We start from the raw sequence: 26,708 nt of genomic DNA, 5'->3' as shown, positions 1-26,708 counted from the left end.
CATCGTGTACGTGACGTCCGGACGGAGTCAGGCAGCGTTTTACGGACCAGCAAGTACGATCCGTGCCCACGTCACTCCGCAGCGCTCATTTTTTACAGCAGCCAAAAACTCCCGGGAAATGGAGGACGACGCGAAGAAGGAACACCGGTACGCGACGGACAGTTATGGACCCCATCCTACATGTCATCCCGGCCCTCCTAGCCTACGACCTGGTGCACAGAAACCGACGCAGATGCCGCAGAAGGTCAGAACAACCCCCAGGGGCAAAGGGGGGGGGAGGCAGGGGCAGCAAACATAACCCCCGCCCAAGTAAAAATGTTAATATGTCCTGTACATACCTGACCTCCAGGGTCTGGTGACTTCGGGGGGGGCGTGTCCACCAACCCCTACGTACCGTCACAACGGAAGTGGACGTGGACGCGCACCCGTCACCACGACCATGGTGGTACGGACTGTACCCACACCCCCAGCGCGTGGGTACGGCCCGTACCACCATTGGAGTGTTGATGTAGGGGTACGCGCCGTACCCACGCCCTCAGAGCGTGGGTATGGCCCGTACCACCATTGGAGTGTTGATGTAGGGTACGTGTCGTACCCACGCCCCCAGAGTGTGGGTACGGCCCATACCACCATTGGAGTGGTGACGTAGGGGTACGCGCAACAGAAGTGGACGTGGACGCGTACCCATCACCACGATAATGGATACAAGGCGTACACACGCCACGAATGTTGGCTTAGGGCCTGGTGCAGCATATAAGCAGTATATTGTATGCACAGGACAGCAGTGTACTGCACCAAGAGGGCGGGTGAGTGAGTGGGTGGCTGGATGGCTGCAGAGGACTCCCAGCAGTGGACAGAGACATGTGAGAGCTGGGTGCCAATCACTCCCAGCAGTGGACAGAGACATGGGGGTGGGTGCCCAGGACTCCCAGCAGTGGACTGAGACATGTGAGGGGTGGGTGCCTATCACTCCCAGCAGTGCCCAGACATATGAGGGGTGGGTGCAGAGGACTCCCAGCAGTGGACAGAGACATGTGAGGGGTGGGTGCCTATCACTCCCAGCAGTGCCCAGACATATGAGGGGTGGGTGCCCAGGACTCCCAGCAGTGGACAGAGACATGTGAGGGGTGGGTGCCTATCACTCCCAGCAGTGCCCAGACATATGAGGGGTGGGTGCCCAGGACTCCCAGCAGTGGACAGAGACATGTGAGGGGTGGGTGCCTATCACTCCCTGCAGTGCCCAAACATATGAGGGGTGGTTGCAGAAGAACACCCAGTAGTGGACAGAGACATGTGAGGGGTGGGTGCCTATCACTCCCAGCAGTGCCCAGATATATGAGGGGTGGGTGCAGAGGAACACCCAGTAGTGGACAGAGACATGTGAGGGGTGGGTGCCTATCACTCCCAGCAGTGGACAGAGACATGGTGGTGGGTGCCCAGGACTCCCAGCAGTGGACAGAGACATGTGAGGGGTGGGTGCCTATCATTCCCAGCAGTGCCCAGACATATGAGGGGTGGGTGCAGAGGAACACCAGTAGTGGACAGAGACATGGGGGTGGGTGCAGAGGATTCCCAGCATAGTCCTGACATATGAGTGGTGGGTGCGTCAACCTCAGATGACCACACCTCCATGGGTTCATTAACACATCCCCAATGTGTGAAAATGTTGAGAGTGCCATATTAACACATCACTGACAGCACTGTCCCACTCCCATGAGGATGGACGTCTTTCCCCCACGGCATGACACACCACATGTGGGTGTGAGGACAAATGACACATGCATACCCACCCCTGGCGGATGCAGCACAATACACACACTGAGAACATGTCACAAGACTGCATAGTTATGTGAAAGCCTACTAAACTAAGAGAGCCAAAGGGAATGCACACTGTCACGCACATTCCAGGACTGATAGGAATGTACATGTGCTGGCACATCCACCAAGTAGTTGTCTCCCATTGAAGGAATAGGGTGGACTTCCCACAGATACAATGACCACAATTGTCAGTCAGGTGACCAAATACCCTGCAGAACAAGTACCAATTGTGTGCTAGGCTGGGAGTACACACATGCATAGTGCGGAAAAGTGACAATTTCCACATGGAGGCATGGCAACATACTCTATACACAAGTACAGTGACTACCAAGGATGGCACAGATGATGCAGCCGGAGACATAGCTGAGCAGGCATGGGCCTAGTTGAAGTGATCCGTCTGCCACCAAGGAAATGTAGACACAGGTCAGCACAACAATTGTGCAACTCCCTGCAGGGAAGATGTCAGGTGCCACAGAGGAAGGAACACTCCTTGGGACAATGTCTCCAATCACAAAGAGCATACACGAGCAAAGAATCTTTGCAGAGACCTTGTGATGGCACGCAGATACCAGGGTCCACCCCATGAGCACCATACTACAACATTTCCCAGACACCTAACACATGATCACCACCTCAACTCATGGAGCATCAGCACCAACATCAATACCTGAAAAGCAATCGTGTTCAAAGGGGATAAAATGCTTTATTCAGCAGTAAAATAAAATGTATGAAAGGACACTATGTACAAAGGCCATAGGCCAGTCCAGATGCGATGTCCTGGGGGGGACACATGTCCATGCATCTTCCCTAGCTTGCCTGCACATTCGAAACCTCTGGTTCATCGACTGGGGTGGGGGCATCATGTGGGGAAGGACCAGGCACCGCAGGGACAGGAGGGGGAAGGGGAAGGGTAGGTGTTGTGGGTGCAGGGACTGATGACTCCACCACAGGGTGTGGGGCAGCGGCAAAGGTGGAGGTTAGTATGGCGCTGCACACATCCGCAAGCTCAGCCAGCGTCTCCCCTGCACCCAAATGAACCACAGGCCCCAAGGAGGGAGGGGGGGTGGAGGGATGGGTTGCAGCGCTACTGAGGGAGGTGGTGGACAGGGGGGGACTCAACTCCCCTACCCGTGGAGTGCCTTGCCCGTTTGCGTGATGGTGAAGCTGTGGGGCTGAGGCCCAGCACAGCCAAGTAGGCCTCCTTCTCAGACTGTGGGGCAGGGGAGCCGAGGGGAGTGACATTGGAGGGACTGGGGAGTGAGGCATGCAGACTCCGACTGTGGCTGCGTGTCTGCCTGTGTGCCCTAGACCCAGTGGGTGTGCCTTCTACCCCCTGATTGTGCGTGACTGGAGGTGTGCGCTTGCCCTTCCCTGTTGGTGTGCTGGCTGTGTCTGTTGTGGTACCTGCCTGGGAATGTGTGTGTGTGCTTGGGACAGGCATGGGAGTGGGAAGTGTGGATGGTGCAGGGGTAGGTGGGGGGACCAAGCGCTGCAGGAGACCCAATGCTGCCGTCAGTGACGAGTCCATGGACCTCAGCAACATCCGTTGGTCAGACATCGCTGATGACATGCCCTCCATGTATGACACCATCTGTGTCAGCAGTGTGGTGTGGCCATGGAGGACAGTCAGGATTGATGTCTGCCCAACCTGCAACTGCCGCTGAAGGTCCACAGACTCGGAAGTGAGGGCAGCAGGGGAGACAGGGGCAGGGGGTGCGGTGCCTGGCACGAAGGAGACACGTTGCCGTACACGGACAGAAGGGACCGGAGCAACTGGGAGGGCGGTGATGGGATTGGAGGGGGCGGTGACAGTTGTAGTGCTGCTGCCAGCTGTTGGAGCAGCCTCCGCCCCCTCAGGGAGTTCAGCCTCGGACCCGTCAGCGTCGTAGTCTGTGTTGGTACTACCCAGGTCCTCCGCCGCACTCCCCTCGTCCTCCGTGCCACTTGATGCTGCCGACTCGCTAGGAGGGGTGGCACTGGTGCCGGATCCCTCCTCCACGTCCGCGCAGGTGTCTCCCTCGGTGTCCCCCGATGATGCTGTGGGCAAGGTGAAGAGACAGGAAATAATCAGTCACCTGTGTACATCTGACACATGAGTCCAAACATAATAGGTCACAGTGCATATCATGAAATGCATCATGAGTAACATCTAGATGACTACGCACATATGTAAGCCCTGCACTCCCCAGTTGGTTCACCAACCATACCACCTTAAATAATGAAAATCAGGACACAACAGCAAATAACTGGAGATCAAATTATACAGAGAACCTAGTGTCTGTGAAAAGTGGAGCACAGCCAGACTATGAAGGCATGCCACCCCTTGCTCACTGTGAACGAAACAGTATTGGTGCACCCAATGCCAAATTACATACGCCAATGCTGAAGGTGTACCCACACTCATAGACCTGTGAGTACTTTACAAAATCAAAAGAAATACATTCTGATTCATTGGGAATCACAAAACTTCACACAATTGACAAGTTTGGAATGTGTGAATGTTCCACTTGTGGAACTGAACACACATGTGGATGAATATCAGAAGTCACACAAGGAGGTGCACACAAAACTACATTTACACAGTCATTGTATGAGCTGCCAGCCTAATGCCAAGAAGCCTTTGTTAAGAAGAAATGTGGTATCAGGAAGTACATATACATGGCACCACGGTGGTCCGGATGACTGGACACCGGTAAGTTGGCATTAGCAACAACCAAGGACTAACCCTAATGCAAACACACTGTGGGAACATGGACATGTATAATTCCAGAACATAATTTGGACAGAACTGTGCCTTTGTGTGAAATGTGCCAGCGTGTTCCCCCAAAGTGTAAATGTGGTTTGTTGTGCACTTCCTTGGGAGACATCTGTCATGCAGGCACATTATTGCCCTTCACAATGATCTGACTGTAACTGGAGCAACCGTCCCGGCCCTATGCATATCTCCCACTCATGCACATCATGTCTGAGGCCACTACATTGGTCATGCATGCTGCAAGGGTGTGTATTTAAAACCACACACTCCTATGTGGAGCCTCAGGACAGTGCCAACAATTATGGACCCCCAAATGAGTGGACAGGACAGGGCACAGGCAAGGTACCAACACATGTCACAGACTACCCTCACACATGATGCAGAAAGCATTGTGCACCGTGATGAACTTGCAGCCTAGATGACCATGTGCAATAGATATTACACACAGACCAGGGAACACATGTCAAGGAGGGGAAGGGAGGAAGAACAGCAGCGGTTCACTAGGGGGAACAGGCGATGCACTGCACATATAAACCCTGGCAGTGTATCCATGCAACTGAGCACTTCCAAAAGCTTGTGACACACAACAGACACACATGTACCTACCCCCTTGCTGCTGCTGCTTCTCCTGTAACCGCCTATCCATGTCAGGGAAGACCACCGCCAGGAAACGCTTCATTTGAAGGGTCAGGCGCCGGCGCCCGCCGTGTTTTCGTGCTGGTGAGTCCCCCAGCAGGACCCGGGCGATCCTCCTGGTCCAGCACCGGATGTCCTGCCAGCGTTTCCTCACCTGGGCCAGGTGCCGACTGCGACCCTCCACGGAGATCACGGCCCTGACGGCCCACTTCCATACCTTCCCCTTCTCGTAGGCGGTTACCTGTGAGGATGACAAAGTGAGAATAGATCACTACACCTGCTCCATGTCACAGAGACACGCATTAGAACATCTTTGATTTGTTGAACAGGGCATAGCATGCTGCAAACTAATAGCACCTTCGTCATAGGGAATTTCGCCTCTGTGTAAGCCCCAATGCACTACATGGCATTGAAAGTACACAGGTGGCATGAGGTGTGCAACACACTCCGTGATCATGGCACACACGGTACATCACAAGCAACACAAGGCTGATGGACAGCACCTCCAAGCAGTCACATGCCCCAGGCCACTGACCCCACCTCAGCAGAGTACACAGACACACACAGGCACAGATAAATCACCTGCCAGTGGCAACAGCGGATACAAACCTCACTCTGCACATGTGCCACTTGCCTGGGGGGTGTCACAGGCATGGGGCTAGCCCAGCTAGTCAGACACACAGCACGGCTTACTACTTACATCAGATGGGTTGAGCAGTTGCCTCCTCCATGCAGCTGTGGTGCAACACTCCACATTGACACTCACCCACATGACAAGGAACATTCACACACATCAATGTCCAGGGGGCGTGCACATCATTTGGTCACTCTCACCACAGCTCCACTAAACTCACACACATCTGTGGGTACAGTCACCTGTCACACCGGGGGGAACACTGAATCACCTCAGGACTATAGAACAAGAATGGCCAAGAGGAGTCGCCATGCAGAATGTGCCATGCACCATGCAGTGAATGTCACAGTAAGCAAAATGCAAGTGAGGAGTGCACACATGAACCACATCATGCTCTGCATGACACACCTAAGCCCCCCCCCCGGGACCCACTCTAAACAACATTGCATGTCTGTCACACCTGGACACAATGCCAGAAGTGCCAGTCACAAAAAGAAGGGGCACAGTCAAAGGGAGCAGAGTCAGCACTCACCTGCTGCCCTGGTCTACCATACAGGCTGGGGAACTGTGGGAGGATTACGTCCAGCAACGCCTCATTATCTTCCTGGGTGAAAGGCTGGGCCCTCTCCACAGTCCTTGACATGGTGCCAGGAGAAGCCAAACAGCAGCAGTGGTGTCGATGAAAGGTTGTGCAGGCAAGTGCCCTCTCATGGGTTCTGGCTGACTTATTTCTGCCTTGCTGGGATATTTCCTTTACAGGAGTAACAAGTAATTGGTCAGACTCATTAGCATCCTACGTTTCCTCCAATCCCTTTGAATATACACCAGTGACCGCATTAGCATTTTTTCAAATTTGATGCATCATGTCAAGTCAACAACCACTTCGCAACAATGTATAAGCTGGCCAACTGCTTTTTCCAGGCCACATGATGGAAAAATTTGATCTTGAAACTGGGTATCCATGACAACCAGCATGCATTTAGGCCCTAATACTTGTCCCTTATGTGTCCCCATTGTGATTTTCAAATACCCACACCGGTACGGTGCGTTTCACACGTACCCCTAGGACACCACTACTCTAGTGATACGGGCGGTACACACATGTGTAGGGGTCGTATCCCTATGGTAGTGTTGCCGTAGCTGTACACCATAGAGATACGGGCCGTACACGCGTGTGTAGGGGTCGTATCCCGTTACATAGGGATACGACCCCTACACACGCGTGTACGGCCCGTATCTCTGTGGCATACGCCTACGGCAACACTACCATAGGGATACGACCCCTACACACATGTGTACGGCCCGTATCTCTATGGCGTACGCCTACGGCAACACTACCATAGAGATACGACCCCTACACACGCGTGTACAGCCCGTATCTCTATGGCGTACGCCTACGGCAACACTACCATAGGGATACGACCCCTACACACGCGTGTACGGGCCGTTTCTCTATGGCGTACGCCTACGGCAACACTACCATAGGGATACGACCCCTACACACATGTGTACGGCCCGTATCTCTATGGCGTACGCCTACGGCAACACTACCATAGAGATACGACCCCTACACACGCGTGTACAGCCCGTATCTCTATGGCGTACGCCTACGGCAACACTACCATAGGGATACGACCCCTACACACGCGTGTACGGGCCGTTTCTCTATGGCGTACGCCTACGGCAACACTACCATAGGTATACAACCCCTACACACGCGTGTACGGCCCGTATCTCTATGGCGTACGCCTACGGCAACACTACCATAGGGATACGACCCCTACACACGCGTGTACGGGCCGTATCTCTATGGCGTACGCCTACGGCAACACTACCATAGGGATACGACCCCTACACACGCGTGTACGGCCCATATCTCTATGGCGTACGCCTACGGCAACACTACCATAGGGATACAACTCCTACACACGCGTGTACAGCCCGTATCTCTATGGCGTATGCCTACGGCAACACTACCATAGGGATCGGACCAGTGTGTACACGTACGTGTGTATGGTCCGTACACACACGCGTACTCCTGCCCAACCCCTATATAGTGATATGAACGTACACACGCCCTCAGAGCATGTGTACGGTGCATTTCACAGCTTACACTGGTGATAGGAGGCGCACAGGAAAGGAATGGAGGTGTCAGACTCGCACAGGAATGGACATCAAGTCATTGTCAGTGCAGTCCTTCATGTGTAGGGCCTAGGTGTGTCAGGCAGTGATGTGGCACATGTCTCCTCATGTTTTAACCCAATAGTTGTGTGATAACCTGTGTACACATGTCATGTGTGATGGGGCACTATGTGGCACACTTCCCCTTCACACCTTTTACATGTGTGCATGTAGTACAAACTTGTCAAGCACTGCATCACTGGCATGGCACAGTCACCAACACCCGCAACTGTCCCCTGATGCCAGGTACACGGATGATGACACCTGACATCTAACTACCAGCGTGCCATGATGTGACTATGTCATGTGTGTGTCATGTGTTCCCATGAGCTTGCTGTTGGTGTTCCGTCAACTGCATCTGCTGTAGCTGCATCCAACATGTGTCTGTGTGTAGATGCCCATGTCACACTATTACGCACACCAGGCCACATGTGGAATCACACGTAATGTGTGTCTGTATGCATCGAACAGGGACTTGCGAGCTGAGGACATATCTGCATAGTCTCAATGTCTGTGTGATCAGTTTTGACATGTACCCCTTCATGGCAAGGTGTGTCGTCTGTCCTTTTTCAATGACATGTGACCTGTGCGTCCAGCTTGCCGCCAGCTGTCTGTATGAGATAACATCCTTCAAATGTACATATGTGGATGTATGTCACTACTGTAATGTGTCTGGCTGTTCACTCACACTGGCCCACAGCTACTTTCATGGCATGTCATGTAGATCTTGACAATCCACGTTTGTAGCTGGCTCTTGGTAGGAGTATCACTTGGCTGGCATACGTGTGCAGGATGTATTGCACAGACCAGACTCTGTGTGTAGCATATGTGTATTAGCTGTTGAACATGTGCTCAGTTCATTGAAATTGGTGTAGTAATGTACTCAATCTTCGTTATCTCTTCCAAATTTCTGCAGGGCACCGCCACTCCCCCGACCAATGCCAGACTTGGCTGCCATAAGGGAACGTGACTGCATACGCCGCTACAGATTCCCCCAACAGTTAATTGAGGACCTGACAAACAGGCTGGCACCACACCTCCAACCGCGACACAGTTATCCGACTGCGCTGACCCCCAAGATGAAGGTGATGTCAGCCCTACATTTCTTTGCCACCGGTACGTTTCAATTCACCATAGCTGATGTGGGTGGCATGTCCCAGACCATGTACAGCCGTGTCCTGCATGATGTTTTAGAAGCCATGTTGGAGCACCTGGATGAATTCATCCATTTTCCAACTCGTGAGCAGTTAACAGGTATCAAGGGTGAGTTCTATGCCCTGGGAGGGATGCCCCATGTAATTGGGTCCATTGATGGGACACATGTGGCTTTGGTACCACCACAGGCACAGGAGATAGCCTATCGAAACCGTAAACATTATCACTCCATTAATGCCCTTGTGGTGTGTCTTGCTAACATGCTGATTTCCCATGTCTCTGCACATTTTCCAGGGTCAGCACACGATGCCTACATCATGAGGCGTAGCAGGGTGCCAGAAATGATGCTGCAGCTGCACAATGAACGAGCATGTCTTGTTGTTGGGTAGACTCTGTTTGTCCAGTATTTAGCGGTATCTTGGTATGTGACGGCATCTCCTGACCCACTTCTTTACATGATGTTTCCATGTAGGGGACTTTGGCTATCCCAACATGCCATGGCTGGTGACGCCTCTCCGCAACCCGAGAACAGCTGCAGATCACCGTTACAACAACGCCCATGGGCAGACCAGGCGAGTGATTGAGAGGACGTTTGTCCTCCTGAAGAGCCGATTCCATTGCCTCCACAAGACAGGCGGGTCCCTCCCATATGCACCGGTGAAGGTCTGCAAAATCTTCCTCGTGTGCTGCATGCTGCACAACATGGCAGTGGAGAAAGCTGTGCCACTCATCCAGGATCCCGATGAGCAGGAACATCCACCCGTGGAGGATGACGGCCTTGGTCACGAGGCAAGTGAGGAGGAGGAGGAGGAGGACATCCGGAGTCAGCTCATGCGCAACTTCTTCTCATAATGGTGAGTCCCTGGGTCTGAGTGTGCACGCTTGGAGCCTTGTGTGGCATGTGTTACAATGTGTGTGTCCAGCTCAGCTGACTGTATGCTAAGTGACTTTGAGGTGTGTTCTGATGTGTCACTCAAGTGCTGATGTCATTCCACACATTTTAGCTGACACACTCAATTGACAACTAGCATGGTGTCAACCTTAGTCATGTAGAGTACATGACCATGCATGCGGATGAATATGTTTTTCCTGACTTCTTGTGTGTCTCTCATCCCCAGGTAGTTGCGCATGCTGTCTGCTCGTGGCATCGTTGTGCTCCTGCTATTTCTCATGAGTAATGCAACGTGTGCTGAATCAGTGTTACATGCACGGACATGGTGAAAAGTCTCCTTTGGGTAAGGATTGCAGCAAGGCATTTTGGGTGTGGTAGTTGTTTGTAATGTGTGGGCACTGCTCCTGTGCAGGTTTTGTTACTATGCATACATGTCGACTCACCATGGGGCACATGACATGTAGCATGACTCACATGAGTTGATAGTCACACTTTGTGACAGTCATCTGTTATGGGATTGTGGATTTTGATGAAGGCATCAATGTGTGTACAACTTCCCTCAGAAACATACGGGAGGCTACGGGTGGACATATTGTGGGACAACCCCATAAGAGGCTCAATGGGGAATTGCAGCCTCTCCGTGTGCAGCAGGGGATGTTTGGCTCACCCCCTTCACTTGTGTGCCACTCCAATGGATTTATAGCATCTGTGGTGCGAAGGGGGTGTCCAGTGTAGGTCCCACATGTTAATCCAAAAGACCTGTGAGTCTGTTAATATTGATGCATTTCCATAGGTGTGAGCCTGAGTAATAAAGGTGTTCCTCAGCCTCCAAGGTGCCTCATCTCTGTCAATGCAGGTCTCTTGCCACTGTGCATGCGCCATCTCTGGCATGGTTGTCAAGGATTGTGCATATGAGTCTATGTGTAGATTAGCAACCTGCATGCTGTTCTTCATGTATTTGATTCTCTATTGTTCATGAAGTCCATGGCTGTGTATGTGTTTTGGTATGTCGGTCCCCACAACGGGCCGTCAACACCTTCTGGGGTGTGTTTCCTGTGCGCAGCTCGGCCTTCAGTTTCATGATCATCATCAGTCATCTTTGGTGATTGTGCATCCTTTGTCTCTGGGTGTGCCATTGAAAACCGGTCATTTCTTCCTTGACATACACCTGTTGCAGTAGTCCTTTCTGAAATCCTAGTCTTTGTGTGGAAATTGTGGCATAGTTCCCAGGACATGCCGCCTGCTGTTGAAGCCACTCCAGCAAGGGCACACAAAGTTTCCTGATTTGGCAACACACACACATCAAAGATGCTCCTCCTTTCCTCCCTCAACCCAGTCATTTGGCTGTCATCAGCATGTCTGTGCCACAGTTGCGGCCACGCGGTGCCAAAGGCTGGACCGTCTGCACATGCAACGTGCACATTGCATGACCCTCAGGTCCTTGCATGACCCACATCACACTACAGTCTGATGTTGCAGCCACCCTCCAAGCAATGTCCATCCACACATCTCCCGCCTGCTCTCAGGCATACACTAAGCGCACACACAACACCTTTGCATGATGAGTGTGCAACTCCGACTGCCTACACAGCGCTGCCACGCCTTCCAGGCCCTGTCACACCCACCAGGTCATGTCCCTCCTACTCCCCACCGGCTCTGTACCCCGGCAAGGCCATGGGAGTGAGACTCAAGGCTTCTGCATGTAGTAGGCTGTCGTCGTGAGGCACATGGCACAGGTATCATCTCTCAGCGTGTCAATCTACAATGTGTCCAGGACTCCCCTCTCCACCATCTCATGCGCACACAACCTCATCATCAACTCGTATGCCATTGACAGCCAGGTGCTCCTCACCCTCACCAAGGACGCAGACATTGCCAGTTCCAATATTCAAGATTGCATGAGATCCATTGATGAATGGCAGAACAGCAGCCACCTGAGGCTGGACTTGTACAGGACTGAGGTCAACATCTGAGGATTGTCCCCTTACAGCTGGGTCAACTGCTTGTGTCCCACACGCAGAAGCCCCGCACAAGCACCCAGTGTCCACGCACACAAGATGGTGTGCATCATGGATTGCTTGCTCACATTTGCCATGGTAATCACCAGCATCTGTACTGCAATACCCTCTGCATTATGCACATGATCTCCAGATAGATCCACTCCAAGGAAAGACGGACCATCCCCCAGGTCCACGACAACATCCGTGTCAAATACTGCCCTGCCCTCTACGGGGCAGCCACATCCAAACTCCCGGGACACTTTTCCACATCCAGGCTGCATCTGCACACCTCAGCTGCAACATCCCGCACCCCAGCCACATCACCGTCCAGCAGAGATGGCTGCAATGGATCACTGTGTGCTGCAGGATGACCTTCAGACTCTCCACCCACACTCAGGAGGCAGACCGCAACCCCGACCCAAAACCAACCTTGTACCACTGTCATCCGATTCCCCGTAGTGCCATCTCCGTGCATCCAACCTTGACCTGGCCGCCATTCTTCAGATCCACCGTACTCCAGCATGCAGGACATAGTTCTCCCACCTGGGAACACATACCTGGGACTCCCTCCCCGGGAACCTCCAAATGAGGCATGACCTCTACACCTTAATGATACTCTTCAAAATAGGTCTGTCCGCACAGTATTGCAAGCACCCCCTCAGCAGCTTGAGGCCATAACAGGTGAGTATTGTGCTCCATGTCTGCATTGACTGATACATTGTGACCCATATGTGTCCTGTACCAGACTCAGACCCCAGGGTATGGATGGCTGGAGTTAGTTCAACACTCAGGCATAGTTTGATATTTACACACACATATGTTGTGGACTAATGCCAAATGACAGCAACATCTCATGACAAAAAAAAAGATTTTATTTTTGGTGGGGTAAGTCTTTTGGTAGATGTACGGGTGCATAGAATCCAAAGTTCACAGGGGGAGATGGCATCCTTGTCAGTTGGAGTCATCAGAGTCATCAGAGTCCAGACCACAGTGTTGGTCATCATTGGTCAGACTGTGACCAGCAAGTCCATGTGGCAGAGAATGTCATTGGGTGAGGTGCTGCTGTTGTGCCAGTGGGCCAGGTGCCAGGCCAGGTGACCTGGGAGATGTGGATGGTCCGCTGACTCTCACGGTCTTTTCCGTGGATGACCCACCTTCCTGGGGGGACCCTCAGATGCAGGCCTTGACGATGTCTGTGATGCTCCGTCGGACGAATCCTCCTCCTCCTCCCTCCCTGTGGCTGGTGGTGGTCTTCACCTGGTGGCACAGGGAGGGTTGCCCATGTTGTCGGCGATCCGACGGAGTGAACGGCTCATGTCCGTTTGCACCGCCAGGAGCTCAGCCAGTCTTGCCTCCATCCGTCCTTGGTGTTGTTGTTGACTGCCATGTTGCTCGGCCTGCAGGTTCTTCATCTCGTCGAGGGTCCCCTTCATCTCTGTGAGGCTCGACACTACCTGGCTGATGCCCCTGGTGTCATGCCGGTACGTGTCCAGGATGTGGCGTATGTGTGACATACCGGTTCCCTCAGCTGGCTGGTCAGGTTCTCGCCTCCGCCTGCCTCCACTCCCACCACCCCTGCCCACACGAGCCTGGCCTGCCGTTGTGGGCACATCGGGTCTACGGGACCCCTGAGGGATGGCATTATCGGGGTTGTCTGCCTCCTCCTGGGTGCCCGGAGAACCTTGTCCCTCCTGGTCAGACTGGCTGTGTTGTTCAGTGCGAGCAGCGCTCGTGGGTGTCTCCTGGGATGTGGCAGGAATGGGGGTGGTGGTTGGCACAGATGTACCTGACGCAGGTGATGCAGGGGCTTGGGTACCAGAGGGGCCAGGTTGGTCGGGGTCATCCACGGAGTGGTGAGAGTCGCCGCTGCCGGTGGGATCATCTTCACGCTGAGCCTCGGACTGTGATTGTTCCCCCCCATTGTTGGGGGGAGGTCGATGACGTTGCCCTGTGTGTGAGAGAGAGACAATGTTAATGCTGTTTCATGCCACATCCGTGTTTCATACATATTCAAGTTGTCACAGTTCCTCCAGGTAGTTGGATGTGCCTAGCATTCGTCTCAATGTACACTTGGGGATGGGTATGTTGCGGGTGACAGATTGGTATGTTCTCCTGAGTGTTTGACCAGTAGAATTTGGCTTGGATGCTTATTTGGCGATGGATTGGTCTTGTTGTGTCACATATCCATTGTGAGCATGGGTAAATCCATGGCCTGCCCCGGGGGTGTGTGCTTGTGTGAGGGGGGGTGAGTGACCGGGCCTGCTGTTGGGTGTAGTGTGATTTTTCATTGGGTCTCCCAGGTGATGTGTCTGTCCCCTTATGGTGCATGCTGACATGACAGTGAGTTTGAGTTCCTGTGCTAGATATCTGAGCTTGTGGAGTTGGTGTTTGAGTGTACAGTGGTCACAGGAGGGCCTTGTGCTGCATACAGCAGGGCCAAGTGTCAGCTACCTTGTCAGTACTTTGCCAATCCCTGTGCATTGGGCATGGTGCATGGGTATGTACCTAGGCCATTTGGGCAGAGGGCATTAGTGTCTGCTTCTGAGTTGCACAATGTGTTGTGTGAGCCCCACCTTCCCAGCATCCCGGACATCCAGTCTTGGGTTTGTGGTTGGTGTGGCCTGGGATATGGCATTGCCTTTATTTGTGAATGGGGCATGGAGACGTTAGTGGCATGAGCGTGGTTTTTGAGTGTGGTTGTGTGCAGTGAGAGCTTGGGGGAAGTTGCGTGCATTTTGTGTATTTGTGGTGTGGATGCCATTCCCCCCATGTTACGTGAGTTGTTTGTGTACTCACCAGGCTCTGCGACTCCTTCGACTCCGTGTACTCCCACCGGCGGAAGCATGGCCACCACCTTCTCCTCCCAGGGATGGTAATGTACGGGTCTGCGGGGCAGCCCACCTCCAGTGATGTTACTCTGGGCGTATTCCTCGTTCCTTTTCCTCTTGACTGCCCTGCGCAGATCGTACCACCTGGCTTGGCATTCATGTCTGGTCCTTCGGATGAGCGCAACAGCATTCACCTTATCGACGATCCTCTGCCACAGGCTTGTTTTTTGGGCTATGCTGGTCTGTCTGACCAATGTTCCAAACAGCTGTGGCTCGACTCTGATGACTTCGTTGACAAGGAGGTCCAGCTCCGCCCTTGTGAACTTTGGATTCTTGTCTGTGGGCATGGTGTGGGGTGTGGGTGTGGATGGTTGTGGGTGTGTGGGTGTGAATGTGACGGTGTGTGTGTGAATGTGAAGAGGGGGTGTTTGTGAAGGAGGTTGTGTGAAGGTGTGTAAGTTAAGGTGTAGTTAAGTTGTAAGTAAGGTGCAGTTGTTTATCTGTGGGGTCTGGCAGCAGTGGGTCTGTTGCAAAGGCTCATGGGTTGTGTGTGTGGGCCCTTTTTATTGGTCCATTTGTGGGTGTGGCTGGGTTTGAATTTGTGGTGGGTGTGTTATAAGAGGTGGTTGTGATTTAGGGCCGCTGTTTGCCTGTTTGGATGTGCCAGGTCAGTCATAGAGATGTATTTTGTCATGTAGACGTGTTTTGTGGTGTTGTGCGAGTCGAATTGACCCTCCTTGTGCTGTTTTACAGTGTCCTTGTTCTGTACGAGTATTTTTCACGTAGGTAAGGTCCGTACATACGCGATGCTGGGTGAGGGTGCTTGGGTACGGTGTTGGGGTACGGTGCATACAGGTACGGGGCTGGGGTACGAGCCTGGGGTGCGGCACGTACAGGTGGGGGGCTGGGCTACAGTGTTGGGGTATGGTGCGTACAGGTGCGGGGCTGTGCTACGGTGTTGGGGTACGGTGCGTACAGGTACGGGGCTGGGGTACGAGCCTGGGGTGCGGCACGTACAGGTAGGGGGCTGTGCTACGGTGTTGGGGTACGGTGCGTACAGGTGCGGGGCTGTGCTACGGTGTTGGGGTACGGTGCGTACAGGTGCGGGGCTGGTCTACGGTGTTGGGGTACGGTGCGTACAGGTACGGGTCTAGGCTACGGTGTTGGGGTACGGTGCGTACAGGTACGGGGCTGGCCTACGGTGTTGGGGTACGGTGCGTACAGGTACGGGGCTGGGCTACAGTGTTGGGGTACGGTGCGTACATTTACGGGTCTGTGCTACGGTGTTGGGGTACGGTGCGTACAGGTACGGGGCTGGAAGACGGGCCTGGGGTGCGGCGCGTACCGGTGGGGGGCTGGGGTACGGTCCTGCGGTACGGTGCGTACAGGTGCGGGGCTGGGAGACGGGCCTGGGGTGCGGCGCGTACAGGTGCGGGGCTGGGGTACAGTCCTGGGGTACGGTGCGGAGGGGGGGTACGGTGCTGACAAATGGGGGTATGGTGCTGACATATGCGGCGTGAGGGGGGCTGTACGACTCGTATCCGGGCACAAGTTTACCCGTGTACATGTGTGCTACAGCGTTCGCTCCGTACGGGGCCTTTTACATGCGGTTGTGTATTCGGACGGGCGGTATGGATCGTACTTGCGTGCTCGGACTTCTGTTTTACCATTTGCACGTAAAAATGTCCGGCTCCCTATCGTACACTTTTCCCGGCGCTATTTGGACGTAAAAATTTCCGACTCCCTCTCGGACCATTTTCCCGATGCAATTCGTATGTATTTTACACGTACGGATACGAGTCGTACGCAATTTTTTTTTCCCGGATCGGAATCGGCACCCTGGTGTCATATCATGCAGTGTCATTATTAGTCATTAGCTTGGATTTTTTAACGACTCTCAAAAGAAAACCATGTTTACTGGTAGCACAGTCATTACACACACACACTTGCAAGAAATCATTGAATGTCAGGGAATACTTACAGCCTTAACTCAAATGAAAGGAGCATTATTATTTTACTGGGATATTATCCACAATTGGAGATCAAAAGTGTAGTAATTTCTTGGCTAACGGGTTTGTCATTGTCTGTCCTTTGGATGCTCATTCTATGAGACAATGTGACACTATTACGATGAGGAGCAGGTGTCTATGAGGAGTGAAGTAGAATAGTGTCTGCAATGGGTCTTCCATTGCACATTTGGACACTGGTACACCCTTTGGGCCAGTAAAACTCAAAGTATGGCCTGGGGGCCACTTGTGGCCCTCCTGACCCTCACATGCACCCCCCTGCTGATAGACATCACTGGGCTGCTGCGCTAACATTCAGAAAGATACTAAATAAACGGGCAAGCTTTTTTTACATGCTAACTGAAGAAAAAAAAAAGAAGCAAATAATGTGTCTTGCACTACTTAACTTTAGGAACACATTTATATTTAAAGAAATCTTGCAACAAAAGTGTAAAACTATGTCAACGTTTTTCAAAATCCACAAAACTGTATTTGATTTACAAGCAGAAGTGTTTCACCTTAGTACATCAGATTATATCAGTGCATTGAAACGTAATTTTTAGGAATTAGATTTTTCAAAATGAACGTAGAAACATTCATGCCTCCTTCTACCCTGACCACAAGGCCAATAAAGTCCTAAGAGGCAAGTCAGTTATCATGAGGAACCCTCTGGCTGGCCTATGTTGTTATATGATACATGGCCAATATTTTAGTCTATTAAATGTAACACAAGAGAAGGTTTTTGTATAGCAATTATCTCAAACTGATGTATTTCAAGGTGCTCTTACATCTGATAATGAAGAAAGGTAAGGCAAAGTGAAATAAAGCAATTGCCTAGTATCACATTATTTGGTCAGGTGGAGGGACAGGATGGATCCCAGGTATTACGGTTTCAGATTGTACAATTCTATTTAATTCCAATTTGATAATCAAGTTACTTTCTATTTACACTTGACTCTCCCAAATGTATGAGCTTAGTTAAGAAACAGGGGTCTATTAGGATGGCGGTCTGAAAAGCACCCCGACTGCCATGGAGGCGGAAAACAACCGCCCGCTGGCACCGTGGGAAAACCGGCGGCCAAATTAGGATCAACCGCCCAAAAACACCGACTGCGGCGGACCGTGGCCAAAAAAAACCGCCCATAGCGGGCGGAGATGGCCAAAATCTGTCCACGGTGGTCGGAGTTGTGGTGGAAAAACACCAACCCACCGCAAGTATAGCGGAGACACCATACGGGAAATTAGGATATCCCCGACAGTCCCGCGGTACGTGCCGCTGTCTCCAACCGCAGTGGTCGCACAATGGGATGAATGGGAGAGCCAGTGGAAGAGCTGAAGCACAGCCACCGCTGCGGACGATCTGTAAAAAATATGGCGGACGAATCAAAAAACCCACAAGAAGGCCAAAAAGTGCACACAGAAAACTAGCCATGTCCCCCAAATACACAAAACACACCCCAATGACACAACCACATGGCAAAAAGAAACATACAAATCCCAGGACAACACACCTGACAGCAATACCCCAATTGGACACACCCACATAGCTGAGTATAAAACCTGCCCCTTCCCTGACCACAATCCTTTGCAATACTCCATGAGAGAAGGGACATACACCCCAGCTTAGAGGCAAAGGACACAACATCACCAGCCACACCACACACAGCACCACCACAACTTCCACACCTGCACCACTAACCCCCCTGCACAACACACACCATACACATCACAACCACCACTCACACTCCTGCACCCACAACCAATTTCCACACCACACACCATGGCCACACAGAAAATGCCCATATTTACAGTGAGTGAGTTGACAGTCATGGTAGATGAGATAGTCAGAGTGGAACCACAGCTTTTTGGTAGCCTGGTCCAACAATCACCATTAGCCACAAGGACACAAATGTGGTCAAGGATAGTCCAAAGGGTCAATGCAGTAGGGACCACCCCAAGATCAAAAAAGGAGATCATGAAGCGGTGGCATGATCTGAAGTGGGTGGTCAAGGAGAGGAGGAGCAAGATCCATGAGCTGGCTCAGAGGACTGGCGGTGGCCCTCCCATTCCACAAAAACCATTCAAACCATGAGAGGAGAAGGTTCTTGCCATACTGCATCCAGAGAGTCTCACTGGAGTAGCCAAGGGAGTGGAGGCTGGTAAGTACAAACAAATGACTACCACCACTCTGCTATGTACTGACTTGCACAACTACAAAGCTACACCACCTAGAACAAATTCCATCCATCTGCACCACACACTCACAAAAACATACTCACAGATCCAACATTCACCCACTCCCATTCACCACAAACGTAGCTACCAACATTACCATGGGGGCATGTGTACAGGCAGACAGCACTACAACTCCTACCAGGCCCCCTTGTCCCACTGCATCAGCAAGATGAAGCCCTCTACCCACCTCACCCAGAAGCATGTGTCAGCCATTACACAACTCACATCAAACTTACATGTAGGTAGCCATCTTCACAGTGAGGGTGTTTGTGGGTGGGAGGCCTGTACCACTATTCCCACCATGCACCCTGCCCCCCCTCAGTAGGATGGAGCCCTCCCCCACCCCACCCAGAATCAGTTGTAAGCCATTACACCCCCCTCATCAAACTAATAGGTAGGTAGCCATCTTCACAGTGAGGGTGTCTGGGTGTGGGAGACCTGCAATACTACTACCAACATTCCCCCTGTCCCACACCTGAGCAGGATGGAGCACCCCCCCTTCCAGAAGCAGTTGGAAGCCATTACATCACCCTCATCAAACTAACAGGTAGGTAGCCATCTTCACAGTGAGGGTATCTGGGTGTGGGAGGCCTGCACTGCTACTACCAACATTCCCTCTGTCCCACACCTGAGCAGGATGGAGCACTCTCCCACCCAGAAGCAGTTAGAAGCCATTACATCACCCTCATCAAACTAAGGGGTAGGTAGCCATCTTCACAGTGAGGGTGTATGGGTGTGAGAGGCCTGCACTGCTACTACCAACATTCCCTCTGTCCCACACCTGAGTAGGATGGAGCACTCCCCTACCCAGAAGCAGTTGGAAGCCATTGCAGTACACCAAACAAACTTACAGGTAGGTAGACATATGATTCTGGACCGTGACCCCACTGAGCAGGAAGTAAGCCGCCACCACGCACACACACATGTGTGACATAACAAACCCAAATGTGGGCACATTACAGGTAAGTAGCCAGGACGTGCACCCACCCAATCGTCACAAATTAAATGGTGCCACATGACAACACCAGCCCTCTCATTGCACAAAGAGGCATACCTACCTCATTGCCAAGCACAGTGTGCACACAGGTAAGCTGAGGAAACTGTCACAGCTACCAAAGTGTGACACACCAATGCACAAGTAGAAGAAAGTCAGGACACAATCATGCACAGCACCTATTTACATGTGCATCGCCATGGGGCAAGTGCAACAAGGACCATTTGAAAAATATGTGTGGTGGTACAAATCAAGCTATGCACATGACAGGACAAAGGTATGCAGGAGATAACAATGGCCAGTCCATGGCCAGATGTGACGTCTGCCAGGTCTGACAAATAAACAATGAGTTCTCAATTAAACACATGTTGTACCGGGCCCTAGATGGCAACAAGTCCCTGTAATCCTTAATTGTGCACGGGTCACATGGTATGCCTTGACACCTCACACCATGGACAAGTTATGCCTGTACCACTGTATCATGTCAGGAAGCACAGTAGTGCACATAGTAAACAATGTGATGATCTGTCAATTGTGCAGTGTACAAAAAGTGAATGACTCACAGCTAACACAAAGCTTGCCGGGTGCACTACAATGACAATTTCCCATCTGACCCACAGGTGACCAGGAACTCACTGCAGAGGACAACACCAGCAACCTGCAGAGCCAGTCTCCCCCCCAGGTACATGGACTCTCGGATGTTGACTCCCAGGATTCCTCGAAGCCAGTCCATCTGGTGTGCCAGGGAACAACAGGTCTCAGGACCCCATCGTCCCCCCCACCACATCTGCACCAACAACAACTTCACAGCAGACCCCTGCTGTCACGGCCTGTGTGGCCACCGCCACCACCACCACCAGTGCGGCCTGCAATACCCTCCCTGTCCCAGAGGATGACCAGCACACACCACCGATGGAGGAGGGCAGGGAGAGGATGCGGGTGCCCACAGTGGTGAGGCAACAGGTCTGTGTCAACAGGGCAGGTGGGAGGGGCAGGGTCACCCACGGACGCCAGGAGGCTGGGACCCAATCCCTGGAACACATCTTCAGAGTCCTGGGCGCATACGAACAAGCCCAGGGACGAACGGGCCTGTCGGACGAACTGTTGCACGAGCTCATCCTGCTGATGAGGTCCATCGACACCCGCATGGGACAAATCGTGGACCTCTTGGGCCAGCAAGTGGGGGTACTGAGGGATAGGTATGCGCCACAGACAACACCTCCACCTCCCTCTGGTGGGCCGCACGATGACAGTTCACCATCCTCCCCTGTGCCCACAGAGAGGGGTGAGTCCTCAGACCCCACTGGCCCTGCAGCAGGGCCTCCCTCTACCAAACGATGAAGGGGCCATCCCAAGAAGATGAATGAATGAATGAATGAATGAATGAATGAATGAATGAATGGCAATTTATATGGTGCAAACTAAGCCCGAAGGCATCAAGGCACCTATCAATATGATCAGAAACACAGAAGCCAGCTCACGGATATGCCATAACAAATAGCCAGGTCTTTAAAGCCTTCCTAAACAAGGGGACTGATGGTTGGGCTCTAATTTCCATGGGAAGAGCATTCCAAAGCTTAGGCGCCAAATAGGAAAAAGACCTTCCTCCCCACCTGGTTCTCCTAAAACGGGGTACCAGTAGCAGATTCTTATCTGAGGACCTCAAATTTCTGGCGGGGACATAGGGAACCAGGAGATCCTTGATTCCTCTCGCTCCTTGGCCTGAAAGTGTGCTATAAGTAAGACTAAGGATCTTAAAAGTGATCCTGGCCGAGATAGGGAGCCAAAGAAGGCTCTTCCTGACAGCAGTAGCCGACGAGAGCCTTGAGGCATCCGTTACAAACTTGGCAGCCGCGTTCTGAACAGTTTGCAGTCGCTGAACCAAACCCTTATCTAGACCAGAGTAAAGCACATTACAATAGTCAAGGCGTGAGGACACCAGGGCTGTTACGACTTGTTTGCGTGCAGAGAGAGCAAGGTAATATTTTATTTTTCTTAAGATTTTGATGATACCCCAGCAAGTCGACACCGTTCTGTTTACCTGTAGGTTCATAGAAAGCAAAGGATCAATCAGGACCCCCAGATTACGAGCTGAGTAGGTGGGAGAGGGGCACAATCCCAGCGAAGGGGGCCACCACTTATCAGACCAAAGGTCACTCCCACCACCAAAGACAAGAACCTCCGTCTTATCCCCATTCAGCTTTAAGGAGTTGTGTATCATCCATTTAGAGACTGCCTCCATGCAGTTTCTAAAGCTGAGAACAGAGGAGTCGTCCGGGTGTGAGAGGGATACCATAATCTGAGTATCGTCTGCATAAGAGACCCCCACCATCCCATAGGATCTTATTAGCTTGGCTAGTGGGGCCACACAGATATTAAAAAGGATAGGGCTGAGAGCCGAACCCTGTGGGACCCCACATTGAACAGGCAGGGATGGGGATAAGAATTCGCCTAATTTGACCCTCTGTTCTCGCTGATCCAGAAAAGAAGCCAAAAGATCCTGGGAGTATCTGGAGGCAAAGCACCTGCCAGACGCCAGTCACGGAGCCAGCCATGATGGCAACCCTCTCCACCACTGCATTGACTTTTTGGACTGTTCTTCCCCACACTGCCTTGTGAATGGCATCTGTCTGTTGGACTGGGTCACCACATCAATGTGGTGACTACTCGATTATCTCATCTACCACAACTGTCAACTCACTGCTCCACCCCACCCCCAATGGAAATGTACACCCCCCTGGCATCTCACCATTGCAAATAAAATATCCTTACACACATGTTGTCGTGTCTGCTCCGTCTTTATTGCAGGATGTACAGTCTTCAACACGATCACAATGTACCAGGAGCGTGGGCTGTATGTAGGCAATGAGAAGTTGAAGGTACCTAGGGAAACGCAACAGAACTACTTTCACTGGTGTGGGTGTGGCATCACAGACATCACACAACCCCTACCATCAGGATAACCCAACATGCACATGTCACAATGGCCAACAAGTGTCAACATACACGTCCTGTAGATGTTCCCAAATGCCCTGTCCCAGAAACATTGCCAAACACTGCTGAGTCTACAACTGGCTGCTGCTCCAATTCTCACATGCCCCTTCGCAACAACAGCAATATCAGCAGACAATGGGTATGTTGCACATTGACACTCACCTTCAAGTGAAGTAGCGGGTGATGAGCTGTTCACGCAGGTCAACACCTTCCTCTTCTCCACTGTCCTCATCACTGGACACAGCTTGGTTTGCAGGCTGGGGCCTTGGGTTCTCACCATCATCCAGGAGCAGGGGAATCTCCTTGCGAATGGCTAGGTTGTGGAGCATGCAGCATGCCACTACAATCTGACACACCTTCCTGGGCGAGTATGCCAGTGCAACTCCGGTCTTGTCCAGGCAGCGGAAACGTGACTTGAGCAGACCAAAAGTACGCTCCACCACACGACGTGTCCTCCCATGGGCCTCATTGTAGTGGACTTCAGCCGGGCTCTTGGGATTCCCAGGGGGGTCAGCAACCAGGGGCGGTTGGGATATGCAGAGTCACCTAGGTATGACAAACACAAATAGACATTGCAATGTCGCAGAGGCTGAGGGCAGCTGGTCACACACCCAGCACCCCACACGACTAGGCATACTCACCCACAATCCATGCACGCTCCGGAAGCAGATTAGCCATCAGCTGGGGCACAATGCTGTTCCGCAGGATGTAGGAATCATGGGCCGAGCCTGGGAATTTGGCACACAAGTGGGAGATGGTCATATCTGCCAGGCACACCACCTGCACATTGATGGAGTGGTAATGCTTGCGATTGCGGTAAATGTGCTCACTTGCCTGTGGTGGCACAAGCCCGACATGGGTGTAATCAATGGCACCAACAACATTGGGGATGTGACCAAGGGGATAGAAGTCTCCCTTCACAGCTGGCAATTCAGCACCCCTGGAGAAATGGATGTATCTGTCCTTATAAAGCATCATGGCGGACAGTACATCATGCAGCACCATGCTGAACATCAGTTGTGACATCCCACTGGCGCTGTCCACTGTCTCTTGGAACGATCCAGTGGCAAAAAATGCAGGGCCGCCATCACCTTATAAGTAGGAGTGAAACTGTTGGATATGTCCTGCGAGGCTGCAGGTGGGGCTCCAACAGATTACAAAGGGTTTTCAGGGTGGCTCTGTCCAGGCAGCATTTCCGTATGATCGCAACATCCTCCATGTCCTCCAGCACTGTCAAGTGACGTTCTGGATGACACAACATAGGGATACGGCCATATTTCAAATGGGCACCCCTGGGAGTATAGCATCCAGCATATGTGTAACTAATCAAACCCACTGTCTCATACCTAGCTGCTGTACCTGTCACACCTCAATGCGTCATTACAACCTGGCACACATCCACCAAACAATGACCGCAGTCGGTGCTGGGATGACGAATGTGTGCATGAGCAGACATGAGAGGCAATGCAACATAGTTCATCCTTCATTGAGACAAGCATCGCTGTGATTGTCACTGCACCTCAACACATTGACATGTGTACACATTGTAGAGTCCAAAAAAACACTGTCCTGCCTACACCAACATTAAATCCATAAGTGACATGTGAGTGGGTACAGGCCAATCTATGAAACACACACACAAACATGGCATGTGTAGCCATCAGTGGAGTAAATGGAACAATGGCAATGTGTGCACGATGATGGTCCATTGACCATGTTGGCACTGTGCCCTGTTGATGTTTGACAGACGGCCATTGCAATTGTATGGCACCCAAATCGCGGTAGCTACCACCTGGCCCCGGCGGTGTGTCACCAGCACCCCCATTCACACAAGTGCGGTACTGATAGGCATGGAGACATGTGGAATGGCGGTTGGCATGCTCCGCCGCATGAATCGCGGAGCCTCGTGTCAATGTATGGCACCCAAAACGCGGTAGCTTAGCTACCGCCTGGCCCCGGCGGTGTGTCACCAGCACCCCCATTCACACAAGTGCGGTACTGATAGGCATGGAGACATGTGGAAATGGCAGTTGGCATGCTCTGCCGCTAAAATCACATCACCAGAGGGGCTACCAGTCCTGCACCTGCTGCAGCTGTGGTGGTGAGTGTGCCTGTTGTACCCACACCACTTCCCATTGATGCACAGTCAGTCAAGCCATTTAGGATCCCCATATAGTGGAAGGGCACCCCTCCACAATCTCCCAGCCACACCTTGTCTCCCGTCTGCATGACTCCACCTCCACGTGCCACTACACCACCTGGTCCAAGCAGCCCTCCGGCTTGCCAAGCCACTGATAGCTCTACCTCAGCTGTTCCGCTCTCTTCCCTGTCAAGTGCCCCGACAGTCCCCGAGACACAGCCAGCTCCCAGTCTGCCTGACAGCCAAGTCTGAGTGGTAGTCACCCTCACACACCTGTCTCTCACACAGGTGGGCCTGTAGTGCACATTGTTGCCCTCTGACTGTGTTGCTGACCATGGAATGGTACAGTCACACACATTCCCTGTGCAGCTTCTCATGGACTCACTCTGCACTTTGTCCTGCCCACTTGCCTTGTCGTTCACTGCAGTGTGCCCCCTGCCTGTGCAGTTTCTCATGGACTCACTCTGCACCTCGGACTGGGCACTGGCCTTGCTGTTTTGCCCCTGTCTGTGCAGCTTCTCATGGACTCACTCTGCACTTTGTCCTGCCCACTGACCTTGTCGTTCACTGCTGTGTGCCCCCTGCCTGTGCAGCTGCTCATGGACTCACTCTGCACCTCAGACTGGCCACTGGCCTTGCTGTTTTGCCCCTGCCTGTGCAGCTTCTCATGGACTCAATCTGCACTTTGTCCTGCCCACTGGCCTTGTCGTTCACTGCTGTGTGCCCCCTGCCTGTGCAGATTCTCATGGACATGCTCTACATCTTGTGCCTTGCTCTTCTCTTCTCATGGTACCTATCTGTGCAATATGTGAATAAAGACAGTTGCTCCTGTTGTCTATTTTGTCAGTGTCCTTACTGAATAAAGTTCATATGCTGTGTGTAAATGGTTTACTATGCCACATGGTCTGTGTGCCACTTCAACATAGTCAATTTTTGGGCTCACTAACTTTTTTCAGGGGTGACAGGGTCTTCAGTTCTTCTTGAGCCAGATATTTGTGTGGGCAATGGTTTCAATTTACAATGGATAGCAGTAGTCATTTACTTAATTAGTTCATGTTGACTATATTGTACACATGTCAGGTTGGGGGGCACTGCCGGCACAGAGTGGATTTCTGCACACAGTATTGCAGGCAGGCTGGCCAGGGTCATCATGTATGTGTGTTGTTCCTTTATGTGTGCCCAGTGGTGTATGTGTGTGGTCATCTTGTGATGGCCAGTCATCCTAGTCCCATGGCTTACTTTCCATTTATGCTCTTGGATGGCCAGGTAGTGTGCAGTGTGCAGTGTGAAGGGGTGAGTTTGTGGGGAGTGTTGAGGTGTAGATGCCTCTGCACTGTCAAATGCACACATGTGTCACCCAGGAGTTGTGTGTCTGTTGCTTTGATTGTTCATCCCTGTGGATGTGGTTGTATGCCCATGTGAGAGGTGTATGTTGTGCAC

General features: G+C 52.1%; 1 protein-coding gene across 3 annotated transcripts in view; it reads left to right on the top strand.

Moving 5' to 3' along the window:
• Positions 1-26,708, top strand: part of LOC146829210 (uncharacterized) — a 361,848-nt gene that overhangs the window by 165,442 nt on the left and 169,698 nt on the right. Inside the window, exon 3 of one of the 3 annotated variants that reach the window (XR_014962203.1) lies at positions 20,755-22,904. The exons of 1 other annotated variant lie outside the window; for it this stretch is intronic. Coding sequence is in view for 1 of the 2 variants with exons in the window: in XM_085607848.1 (XP_085463974.1) it covers positions 20,755-21,089 (335 nt within the window). In the remaining variant the exon portion in view is untranslated. Of the gene's footprint in view, positions 1-20,754; positions 22,911-26,708 lie in introns of those variants that run through there. One more of the 3 variants, XM_085607848.1, reaches the window with a different exon arrangement.

Source organism: Triturus cristatus, chromosome 5_2 (assembly GCF_964204655.1).
Source record: "Triturus cristatus chromosome 5_2, aTriCri1.1, whole genome shotgun sequence".
NCBI lineage: Eukaryota > Metazoa > Chordata > Amphibia > Caudata > Salamandridae > Triturus > Triturus cristatus.
The sequence above is the reverse complement of the archived record's forward strand: the minus strand, read 5'-3'. Positions and strand labels throughout refer to the sequence as shown.